At 37.3% G+C, this 12,651-nt stretch overlaps 1 protein-coding gene across 2 annotated transcripts in view; it reads left to right on the top strand.

Annotated features, from left to right (window-relative positions):
* Positions 1 to 9,470, top strand: part of DYNC1LI1 (dynein cytoplasmic 1 light intermediate chain 1) — a 44,775-nt gene extending 35,305 nt beyond the window's left edge. The window contains 7 exon segments of one of the 2 annotated variants that reach the window (NM_001280462.1): positions 781 to 916; positions 2,328 to 2,439; positions 4,936 to 4,995; positions 5,133 to 5,177; positions 5,798 to 5,918; positions 6,855 to 7,010; positions 8,540 to 8,695. In NM_001280462.1, the coding sequence (NP_001267391.1) occupies positions 781 to 916; positions 2,328 to 2,439; positions 4,936 to 4,995; positions 5,133 to 5,177; positions 5,798 to 5,918; positions 6,855 to 7,010; positions 8,540 to 8,649 (740 nt within the window). In that variant the 3' untranslated portion in view covers positions 8,650 to 8,695. 2 annotated transcript variants of the gene reach the window in all.
* Positions 9,471 to 12,651: the final 3,181 nt, after the last annotated feature.

Raw genomic sequence — 12,651 nt, 5'->3', positions numbered from 1 at the left:
TACCATCTCCCTTGGAGAAACAAGGGCCAGTGCTAGAATGTGGGTGGTCATAGAATTTCTGATAGCCACTCTGAATCCATCATCTGTCAGTGGTCACATTGTCCATGGATGTCTTAATATTTACATCCACTGTGTCTTTTGGATAAAAGGTCAAAGTTAGGCTCTGCTTTAATACATCTTGATGTGAGGTTGTGTTATTTCAAGTTTTGTCATGAAATGTGCTTTTGCCTTGGGTTATTCCTGAAAGCTTCCTAATTGGTACCTGCTGGCTCACCCTTCAACATTGGGTTTCTTTTGCTCTCTCCAGTGAGTCTCCTGAGCCTTATCCCTGAAGTCTTTAATTCCTGGGTTTTGTAAAAACTACAAAGAGACACTGTTAACACACCATTTTTGTTGAAAAGGCAAACAAAACAGCTGTTGATAAATAATATCCCCTCTATGAAGTTTAGGAAAGTTAAAACATAAAAATTGTCCTTTCATGTGCTTTAAATATAGAAGTAGTCATGGTGTCAGTATTTCTAGATTTACCTTTACTTCTTGTCTTAATGAGACTTCTGCCTTCCTAAGTTAAATTGATTATGTAAAAATTCTTTTATTAATTGTAGCCCATATGAAGGTAGTATTTTTTACTTTTGAAGTTCTTGATTACCATATAATATACCTTTGGAGTTATTTCTGAAACTAAAATGCATAGAAATAAAAGTTAAGCTGAAAATACAGAATTTTATGGTATTTGCTCATGACATTTGTCCAGAATTTTTCTTTAACCATATTATTCAGATGGTGCAGCACTTATTTACACTTCAGTAAAAGAAAACAAAAATATAGACTTAGTATATAAATACATCGTTCAGAAACTATATGGATTTCCCTATAAGATTCCTGCTGTTGTTGTGGAAAAGGATGCAGTATTTATGTAAGTGTACTCTTAAATATATAATTTTATCATGTATTATTGCTACTATTTGATGGTGAATCATTATTTCAGTTTTGAGATGGGACCAATAGACCTTCCATGATGAGAAAGTGAGACTCTATCTGTTCCTAGATTGTTTTTTGTTTATAACCTGTCTTGATTTATCTATTATTGCCTTTTAGATTTACTGCTGGCCTGAGCCCTTTTTCAAAGGTTTTTGAGCTAAACTGTCTACTGGGTGCCTATATTAGTGTATTGTATCTGCTTATTCTTTAATTGATTATGATACATAAATGACCAAATATGAGATCTAGACATGCTTTTAAAAGTTACCTGGCTGAGCACGGTGGCTCACGCTTCTAATCCCAGCACTTTGGGAGGCCAAGAGCAGATCACCTGATGTCAGGAGTTCGAGACAAGCCTGGCCAACATGGCGAAACCCCCTCTCTAATGAAAAATACAAAAATTAGCCCGGGTGTGGTGGTGCACACCTGTAGTCCCAGCTACTTGGGAGGCTGAGGCACGAGAATTACTTGAACCTGGGAGGCAGAAGTTGCAGTGAACCGAAATCGCACCACTTCACTCCAGCTTAGGTGACAGATCGAGACTCCATTTCAAAAAAAAAAAGAAAAGAAAGTTACCTGAATAGTCCAGGTGCAGTGGCTCATGCCTAAAATCCCAGCACTTTGGGAGACTGAGGTGGAAGGATTATTTGAGCCCAAGAGCCCAAGACTAGCCTGAGCAACATCGTGAGACCCCATCTCTACCAGTAATTTAAAAATCAGCCAGATGTGGTACACACCTGTGGTTCAGCTACTTGGGAGGCTGAGGTGGGAGGATCACTTGAGCCTGGGAGACGGAGGCTGCAGTGAGCCATGGTTGAGCCACTGTACTCCAACCTGGGCAACAAAGCAAGACTCTGTCTCAAAAAAAAAAAAAAAAGGTAACCGTATAAAATTGGGAGGTAATAATTACTGCCCCCTTCCCCCAAGTTAACACTAATGACATTTTTAATATTGGTAATCTTCTTTGAGACAGGGTCTCACTCCTGTTGCCCATCCTGGAATGCAATGGTGCGATCTCGGCTCACTTCAGCTCCTGCCTCCCAGGCTCAAGCGATTCTCCTGTCTCAACCTCCTAAGTAGCTGGGACTACAGGTGCATGCCACCATGCATGCCCAGCTAATTTTTTTCCTTTTTTATTTTTTGTAGAGATGGTGTTTTGGCATGTTGCCCAGGCTTTCATTTTAAGTAGAAATTAGTAAAACGTGGACATCATAATGAAAAGCTAATTCGTTTTCCATAATTGTTCAAATTGACTTCATGAAAGTATTCCTTTTACATGATCTTGGACTGAATGAAAGAATGACTATATAAATGCTTGAGAATTTATCATATGTATTTCTTTCCAGTCCAGCAGGGTGGGATAATGATAAGAAAATAGGAATATTACATGAAAATTTTCAAACATTAAAAGCAGAAGATAATTTTGAAGACATCATAACTAAACCACCTGTTCGAAAGGTAACCATTTTAGTAAATAATCTCAATATTTAGACTTTAGACTAACCTGAGGGGAAGTCCATACTTTAAAATTGAATGTAGAAAGGCAAAAATGTTCTTTTCCATCTGGAGGGTTTCTAAGTATAATTTTGGTGTGTTTCTAATGTACAGTTTACATAAGGATTTGTTTTAGCAAAATAGAAATCAGCTATTCAGCTAATTAAATCTTCGCCCTTGGCATATTTATATTAGCAATTGTTAGTGCAGAATCCACATTCTAATATAGTGCTTTGGAAATCAGATTGGCATGAGTGAATATGTGGATCTTACAGAGTTTGAATAGGTAGAAGCTGTGAACTTTCCAACCTAGAGCTTGGCCAAGAGCCAAGAAAACATTGCTAGAATAATTCTGTTGGTTCTATCTATTGAGGCAGGTCTTGGATCTTCTCTCCAGTTAGTTACCCACATTAGCTCACAGCTATCCAAGAACTTTCAAATAAATATATATATATATATATATATATATATATATATATATATATATATTTTTTTTTTTTTTTTTTTTTTTTTTTGAGATGGAGTCTCACTGTGTTACCCAGCCTGGAGTAAAATGGCATGATCTCAGCTCACTGCAACCTCTGCCTCCCAGGTTCAAGCGATTCTGTCACCTCAGCCTCCCGAGTAGCTGGGATTACAGGCACCCACCATCGTGCCCAGCTAATTTTTTTGTATTTTTGTAGAGATGGGTTTCACCATGTTGGCCAGGCTGGTCTTGAACTCCTGACCTCAAATGATCCGCTCACCTCGGCCTCCCAAAGTGCTGGGATTACAGGTGTGAGCCACTGCACCCGGCCCAGTTTTAGTCTCGACTCTAACATATCAATCTATCCAATCAGATCCCAGAAGATACACTGCTTTCCTATATCTTGACTTCATGCAGTGTATAATGTTCTATAGATAGAGATGTTTCTGAAAGCTCTATAAAAATGAGTATTTGCATAAATAAATTGACTATCCCTAATCTGAAAATCCAAAATGCTCAAAAATCTGAAACACTTTGAGCTCCAACATGACTCTCAAAAGGAAATGCTTATTGAAACATTTTGGATTTTCAGATTACGGATGCTGAACTGATAAGTATTAATGCAAATATTCAGCAATCTGAAACACTTCCACTTCTGGTCGCAAGCATTTCGGATGAAGGATACTCAACTTGTAGTAGTTCTCACTGACTGACTTTAATCTTGACATATATATCAAGAAAAAATAATTTTTATTTAGCATATAAGAGTCTTCAGAATCCAAACACTCATAATATAAAGCATCCATCTTCTGTTTGTGGGTTATTATTAGTAATAAGAAAAGGTCAAATGAAAAATCAGTTGGTGTGGTATTTGGTTTGGATGTCTATTAAAAGAAATGCACGCATAAAAATAAAATAGCAAAAATATTTCACATTCTTTTATTGAGCATCACCTCAGGCCCTGTTTAGGTTCTAAGTGCTAAATGGGAAGGAGAGTGATACCTATAGTACACCAATACATAGACATCTGTCAAGTAGTGATAAGTGCTACAGAAATAAAGCAGGATGTAGGGAGAGTGAGCAAGGGGACTGGGCTGTGAGGGATGCTGTATATGAATGATGGGGGAAGGTCTTTGATAAAGCGGGGAGAATGCTGAAGGCAGGGGGAACTAAAAGTGTACATGCCCTGAGGCAGAAATATATGAGGAAGACAGAGGCAGGAAAGAGCTGTGGGGAAGGTTAAGCTAGTTGATGAGAGGCAGAATTAAGTTACTGTGGGTCTTTATCATTAGGCTACAGTAAGGACTTTAGGTTTCATTCTGAGTTAGATGGAAAGAGATTGAGAGGTTGAGCAGAGGAGTGATGTAATCTGACTTAACCTTTTAGAAGAATCACTGGCTCCTGGGAAGAAAATAGATTGGGTATGTGTTATACAGCAAGAATAGAAGCAGGAGACTTTTGCAATTCCTTTTCCTAATTATTCAGCTCATAGAAGAGCCATTATATTTTTATTTCAGAGAAACAAGGGAGAAGTTGCATTTCACTTAACTAGGATATTACTGGCCCTTTTAAAACACCCTAACTGCTGTTTAGCAAATTTTATAAGCATGATTAATATGCTTGTGACTCTAGGGTTGTGCTGTTCAATACGGTAGCCACTTGCCTCGTATGCCTTTTAAATGTAAAATTAGATAAAATTAAAAATCAGTTCCTTAGTCACACTAGCCACATTTCAAGTGCTCAATAGCCACTGGTGGCTAGTGACTGCCATATTGAACAGCACAGATATAGAATATTTCCAAAACTGTAGCTAGTTACTAGACACCTCTGCTGAAGGCCTTGGGTAGGGCAGTTCACGCATGTGAATATAAATATAGTATAGGTAATGTTCAAATTCTTGAACTGTTTTTTAATTAGTCCAATCTAGAGAATAAATTATTAATTGTGTTAGCGTAATATATTAAATTTGCTCATTTGTGCATTGCTCATTTCAGTTTGTACATGAGAAGGAAATTATGGCAGAAGATGATCAGGTGTTTCTTATGAAGCTACAGGTATGAAATTATATCAGAAGCAGACTTAGTATGGTTAATGAGTAAACTGTTCTTGTGTGTATTTTCTTTAAAAATACACCAGTATATGCTATGAATGTCTAAACTAGGATTTTTTTGGTTTTTTTTTTTTTTTTCAGTCCCTTTTAGCAAAGCAACCACCAACTGCAGCTGGAAGGCCTGTGGTCAGTATTACAAATTTTGACAAAATGATTAAAATGCAGTACATATTATTTTAGTTCTTTTTTATTAATTATGTACATATTTCATATGGGTGTGCTTTGATATAAACTTGAATTCAGAATTCTGTAATTTGTGAGATTTTAAAAGTGTAAAGATCTATTTGTAACGTTTGTTGTGTGTTAATACTCAGCCATTTATATGTCATTTTACAAATTCTCACAACCGCCTTATGAGGCAGGACTGTTATTAGCCCCATTTTGCAGATGAGGAAATGGGAACCTTAGGGAGGACGTTGTGGCTTGCCTGAGATTATAAAGCTAGTAGAATACAAGTCCAGATTGGAAACCAAGTCTGACTCCCAAGCTTCTAACCATACATCATCACTCAATATGTTCTTTATTTTCTATGAGAGGAAAAATTTGTATGTTAAAATGTGATGGGCCTCTGTCTGGCATTCTCTAATAATGAGGACAGGATTGCTAACAATTTTGTCAATGGCTTGCAGTGTAAAAGTACCAGTAGAACAGGGGATAGTTGCAAAGTAATTTCTTTTTACAATAATAACTTTTGTGAAAATGAAAGTTTCAGGTTTTTATAATTGTATTTTCCTATTTTTACATAGGATGCCTCACCAAGAGTCCCAGGAGGCTCCCCACGAACACCAAATAGATCTGTATCATCTAATGTTGCCAGCGTGTCACCCATTCCTGCTGGGTCAAAAAAAATTGATCCAAACATGAAAGGTACATCTCTTTCTAGAAGATAACAAGATAATACATTTTACAAGAGAAATAAATCTATCTAAAATTCCACCTTTTGCCATAACTATTTTCATTCTTGTGTAATACCTTTTAGGCTTTGTCTCTATGGATATATAATCTCATAGTTAACCAGATTGTAAACCATTTTACAGTGTATTTGTGATGTATCATCATTTCCATGATAAAAGTTTTGTTATATTTAATCAATTTCCTGGTAGATCATTGAAGAAATTCACATTTACACTATAATAAGTAATCTGCAATTAACATAAAAAAAAACTATATGCATAATAGTTATTTCTGTAGGAATAATTGCCATAAGTGGGATTAGTAGGTCAAAGAGTTTATGTTTTTATGCCTTTGGATAATATTTTTTCAAATGATTATTCAACTTTGCTTATCATCAACATTGAGTGTTGCAATTTTACCACAACCTAATTAACATGCTTTAAATACTACCTAATAAGAGTTTTTCCCCTAGTGTTTTCCTTCTATTTGTGTTTCTCTTCTGTGAATTGTTTATTGCTATCATTTGCCCATTTATCTCTGGGAACTTCTACCAGTTTTCATATAGGATTCTGTAACTTTTCCTAATACTTGAGGCAGTTTCTCAACAGTTCTATTTTTAAAGAATCCTTTTCAAAAGGGAGATATATATTAGTATATAACATCTTTTTGTTTAAAATACCTTTGGCCTTTTAAAAATAACATTCTAATTTTAAAATAATTATTTTACACTTAAAGTTTACTCATTAGAGAAATTACTCAGCATCAGAAGATCAAACTAGACTTGAATTTGGAATATAAAACTCTTAAAATTTAAGTTTATTCATTTTCTATGTGTGATTACTATAATAATAATTTAAGGAAGAATCTTATGTTTTGGCTAAAGCTTTTTGTTTTTTTATTTTTTTATAGCTGGAGCTACAAGTGAAGGTGTTCTGGCAAATTTCTTCAACAGTTTGTTGAGTAAAAAGACTGGCTCTCCAGGAGGCCCTGGTGTGAGTGGTGGTAGCCCTGCAGGTGGGGCTGGAGGTGGAAGCAGTGGTTTACCACCATCCACCAAAAAGTCAGGTATGCTTATGGGGAGCAAGTCACTTGTTTAAAATAACAGCTTTGTTGAGATATAATGAAGTTCACTCATGTAAAGTGTCTAATTCTGTGGTTTTGGTATCTTTGCTAAGTTGGGCAGGCCATCACCATAATCTGATTTTAGAACATTTTTATCTCCCCAAAAGAAACCTTGAACCTTTTCTCTTTCCTCTGTGGATTTGTCTATCTGGACATTTCATGTAAATGGAGTCATACAATGTATGGCTTTAACAAATGTTTTTGAAGGTCATACATGTTGTAATATGTATCAATATTTCATGTCTTTTTTTTTTTTTTTTTTTTTTTTGAGACGGAGTCTTGTTCTGTTGCCCAGGCTGGAGTGCAGTGGCACGATACTGCAGCCTCCGCCTCCAGGGTTCAAGTGAGTCTCCTGCCCCAGCCTCCTGAGTAGCTGGGATCACAGGCACCTGCCACCGTGCCTGGCTAATTTTTGTATTTTTAGTAGAGACGGCGTTTCACTGTGTTGGCCAGGCTGGTCTCGAATTCCTGGCCTCAAGTGATCCGCCCACCTCAGCCTCCCAAAGTGCTGGGATTACAGGCATGAGCCACCATGCCTGGCCTTCATTCCTTTTTAATTGCTGAATAATATTTCATTATATGGCTATACCACATTTCATTTATCTGTTTACTGGGTGATGGACATCTGAGTTTCATCTACTTTTTGACTATTATTAATATGATGCTGCTTTGAACATCCATTTTTGTGTGGATATTTGTTTGTAATTCTCTTGGGTAAATACCTAAGTGGAATTATTGGGTTGTGTAGTAACTCGGTTTAAACAAAGGTTTTGAAGAACTGCCAAAATGTTTTCCAAAATGCTGTATCATTTTAAATTGTCATCAGCAGGTTAGGAAAGTTCGTTTCTCCATATCCTTGCCACATTTTTATTGTCATCTGTTGTTACCACTCATTCATCTTCTCTAGATGCTAAATTTTTGTTGCTATTTTCTGTTTTACCGCTCTTATTGTCCTATGCCTTAAAAAAAAAAACCTTTATGAGATTAAATGATAGGTGCCAGTTATACCTCCATTTGGTAACAGATCCACAATTTAAAATGAGGGAATTTGTTTTTTCTTGAAATTTATATTATTTTTATTTTTTAGACAGAGTCTCACTCTGTTGTCTAGGTTGGAGTGCAGTGGTGTGATCTCAGCTCACTGCAACCTCCACCTGCCGGGTTCAAGCAGTTCTCCTGCCTCAGCCTCCCAAGTAGCTGGGATTACAGCAGGGTTTCACCATGTTGGCCGGGCTGGTCTCGAACTCCTGACTTGAAGTGATCCTCCCACCTTGGCCTCCCAAAGTGCTGAGATTACAGGCGTGAGCCACCACACCCAGCTTGAAATTTTTAAATTAAGCGTTGTTTATATAACTTAGTGTGCTAAATAAAGTTAATGAAAGTGTTAGGACTTTTTAAATGAAGAGATATTGGTGAAAATGATACTTTCACTTATATCTAAATCTTGTTTTTTTTCTTTTTCTTCAATGTAGGCCAGAAGCCTGTCTTAGATGTTCATGCGGAACTAGACAGAATTACACGAAAACCAGTTACAGTTTCTCCCACAACACCTACATCTCCTACGGAAGGAGAAGCTTCTTGAAGATACCAAATAAAGCCATTTATTCTGTTTTCTGGGATAATGTAAACATGCCTCTGCCTTTTCCTTCAAAAGTGGAATTAGAAAGCTGGAGTGCTTCTTCAGATGGACTAAATTTATGTCATGTGTGTGTGTGTGTGTGTGTGTGGTTACCCATTTTTTAGAAGGAGCCGTACAGAAGAAAAATTATTCTACATTATGTAGGATTGCTGTTTGCATTGCCATTTTGCATAAGAAAGTAATTTTTGATTTTGAAAATCTCAAAACTTTTAGATCTGAAATACAACCATGTGATCGATCATATTCTAAAGGCTATTTAAAACATGTAAAAGGATTTGGGGAAGGGCAGAAAACATGCAGTTTGGGCATTTGACTGACTTGGAAGTCTAAGCTTATTTTAGTTATAACTATTAAAATCATTTTTAAAGATTTGTTTTGCTGACAGAGAAAAATCGTCAGTTGTCAGATTTTGCACACCACAATAAATGTACCACCACACACGGAATATGCTAAGAAAACTATCAGATAGCGTTTGATACACTAGTCATTGTCTCAATCACTGATCCTGTAAGTTGTCATCAAAATATGATTTAGAAATATTGGCCAAGGTGTTTCTTTAACTGAGGAGAAAAGAAAGCACACTGCCTAAATGTGTAAAAGAAAAATGCAGAGGTTATTAAAATGTAAAGAAGTAACATTCTTTGGATTTGTCTATACATATATATATATATATATGGCTTTGCCTTAATATACCCCCTTTTTTGTTTGTGACTTTCAACTGTAATCAGTTAATAAAGTATTTATTCTCTGCATTCAGGTTCAAATAACTTGTTGCATTCTCTTATGTTTAAATTTACATGTGTCAGCTAATAAATGAGATTCATTAGTACAGTCATCCCTTGGTATCCATGAGGGATTGGTTCCAGGACCTGCCTCAGGTACCAAAATCTACAGATGCCCAAGTCCCAGATATAAAATGGTGTAGTATTTGCATATAACATTCACATCCTCCTGTTTACTTTAAATCATCTCTAGATGATAATACCTAATTCACTGTAAATGCTATGTATATACTTATACTGTATTGTTCAGAGGAAAATAACAAAAAAAGTGCCTGTTTAGATGCAATTTTTTTTTCAAATATTTTCCTTCTGTGATTGGTTCAATCCATGGATATGGAACCCACGGATACAGAGGGCTGACTAATTTAAAATGTTCGACCTAATTAATAATATAATTATTAAGCTTTCTGACCTAAGAGATAAATGAATACACACGTGTATGTATATGAGGATAAAATGGTGTTCATGGGCATACAAAAATTTATGAAAACATTTTATCTGATAAAATGTTTGAGATAAACAATGCCAGTGATAAAATCTTTAGTCCAGAAAGGGTTCTGCAAAAAGGGTGGTGTAGATTCTCTCTAAATCAGTACTCGATGAAGTAAGTGGAACTGATGAAAAAAGGAAAACTGCTGACAGTATTTGGTGTACTTGGATATATCTGCTACCTTGTTTGCATGCATAAACCAACTCATTCTGTGTGTGTGAGACATTGAATATGTACTAGAAAATCCTTGAAATTAATTGAGTTGTTACTTCAGTTTACTGTAATTGTTCACTCTGGGATTTAGTTTAATCTTAAGACCTTGCATAGATCATGTTTAAATCTGAAAGCTTCACGCCTGTAATCCCAGCACTTTGGGAGACCGAGGCAGGTGAATCACGAGGTCAGTTCAAGACCAGCCTGGCCAACATGGTGAAACCCCGTCTCTACTAAAAATACAAAAAATTAGCTGGGTGTAGTGGTGGGCGCCTGTAATACCAGCTGCTTGGGAGGCTGAGGCAGGAGAATCGCTTGAAGCTGGGAGGCCGAGGTTGCAGTGAGCCGAGATCCCACCACTGCACTTCAGCCCCAGTGACAGTGAGACTCTATCTCAAAAAAAAAAAACAAAACCTGAAACCTATTTTTGTACAATTTTTTGCAAGGAAATTTGTTTTAAAACTTTGTTTTTAAGCAAACTTTATTGAAGTATACAATACAGAAAAAATGTACAAGTGTATGGTTTGAAGTATCACAAAGTGACCACATATAACCAGCACCAAAATAAGCAACAGAACATTACCCAGCACTTACAGAAGCTTCGAGTGTGCCCCCTCAATCAGTATCCCCACCCACCAAGTAACCACTGCGTAACTTACAAATATGCAGATAAGTTTGGCTTATTTTTAAGCTTTATAAAAATTGAATCTTACAGAGTTATTTTAGTGCCAGGTATCTTTCAATATCAGGTTTGTGGTTCATCCATTTTGTTGCATTTATCAATAGTTACTGCAGTATATTATTCCGTTGTGCAAATATAGTATCTATTATGCTATAGATGGGTATGTATTAATTTCCTGTTACTGCAGGAAATTACCACAAATTTGGTTGCTTAAAACCTTACAAATTTATTATTTTACCATGCTGGAGGTTAAAATTCCAAAATAAGCCTCACCTGGTTAAAGTGAAGTGTCAGCAGAGCTGGCTTTTTTTTTGAGGCTCTAGAAGAGTATCTGTTGTCTTTTTTTTTGTTTTTGAGACGGAGTCTTGTCCTGTCGCCCAGTCTCGAGTGCAGTGGCGCGATCTCGGCTTACTGCAAGCTCCGCCTCCCAGGCTCACGCCATTCTCCTGCCTCAGCCTCCCGAGTAGCTGGGACTACAGGCGCCCGCCAGCACGCCCGGCTAATTTTTTGTATTTTTAGTAGATACAGGGTTTCACCATGTTAGCCAGGATGGTCTTGATCTCCTGACCTCATGATCCGCCCTCCTCCGCCTCCAAAAGTGCTGGGATTACAGGCGTGAGCCACCGCGCCCGGCCAAGTATCTGTTGTCTTTCTGGCATCTAGAAGCTGCCTGCATTCTTTGGCTCTTGGCCCCTTCTCCAAAGCCAGCAGCCTAGTATCTTCAACTCTGCATCCATCACATCACTTTCATTCTGACCTCCCTGCCTCCCTCTTGTAAGGACTGAAGTGATTAAATTGGCCCCCCCTGAATAATTCCGTATACTCTCCCTCCACACTTTAAATATTTCACTGCACTCTCTTGCTTGCATTGTTTCTGAAAAGGTATCAGATGAATTTCTTATGTTTGCTCCTCTAGAGGATCTTTTTTCCTCTGGCTTCTTTCAAGACTTTTTCTTTAATTTTCTGTAATTTGTATATGATATGCCTAGGTGTAGGGTTTTTTTTTTCATTTATTTTTCATTTTATTTTATTATTTTATTAATTTTATTTTATTTTTTGAGACAAGGTCTCACTCTGTTGCTCAGGCTGGAGTGCAGTGACTCAATCAGGGCTCACTACAACCTCTGCCTCCCAGGCTCAAGCAATCCTCCCAGCTCAGCCTCCGTAGTAGCTGGGGCTACAGGCATGCGCCACCACACCCAGCTAATTTTTATATTGTTCGTGGAGACAGGGTTTCACCGTGTTGTTCAGGCTGGTCTCAGACTCCTGGGCTCAAGCAATCCTCTTGCCTCGACCTCCCAAAGTGTTGGGATTACAGGTGTGAGCCACCGCACCCAGCCCATTTATCTTTCTTAATGCTTCCTGAACTTCATGGATCTGTAGTTTGGTGTAACATTAATCTGGGGAAATTCTCAGTCATTGCTTCAAATATTTATTTTGTTCCTTTCTTCTCTTGGTATGCCTATTATCTACATGTTACATCGTTTGGAGTTGCCCCACAGTTCTTGCACATTTTGTTCCTTTGTGTGCGTGTGTGTCTGTTTTCTCTTTGCTTTTCAGTTTTGGAAGTTGCTATTGACGTGTCCTCCAGCTCAGCAATTCTTTCCTCAGCTTAGCGATTCTCTCCTTCAATCCAGTCTGCTAGTGAGCCCATCAAAGGCATTCTTTGTTAGCTTTTTCTTAATCTCTAGCATTTCTTTTTGATACGCTCTTAGACTTCACCTCTCTGCTTAACATTACCCATCTGTTCTTGCATGTTGTCTACTTTTTCCACTAGA

The sequence above is a fragment of the Pan troglodytes genome, chromosome 2 (assembly GCF_028858775.2).
Source record: "Pan troglodytes isolate AG18354 chromosome 2, NHGRI_mPanTro3-v2.0_pri, whole genome shotgun sequence".
Lineage (NCBI taxonomy): Eukaryota > Metazoa > Chordata > Mammalia > Primates > Hominidae > Pan > Pan troglodytes.
Note: the sequence above shows the minus strand (reverse complement) of the source record. Positions and strands in the feature narration are given on the sequence as shown.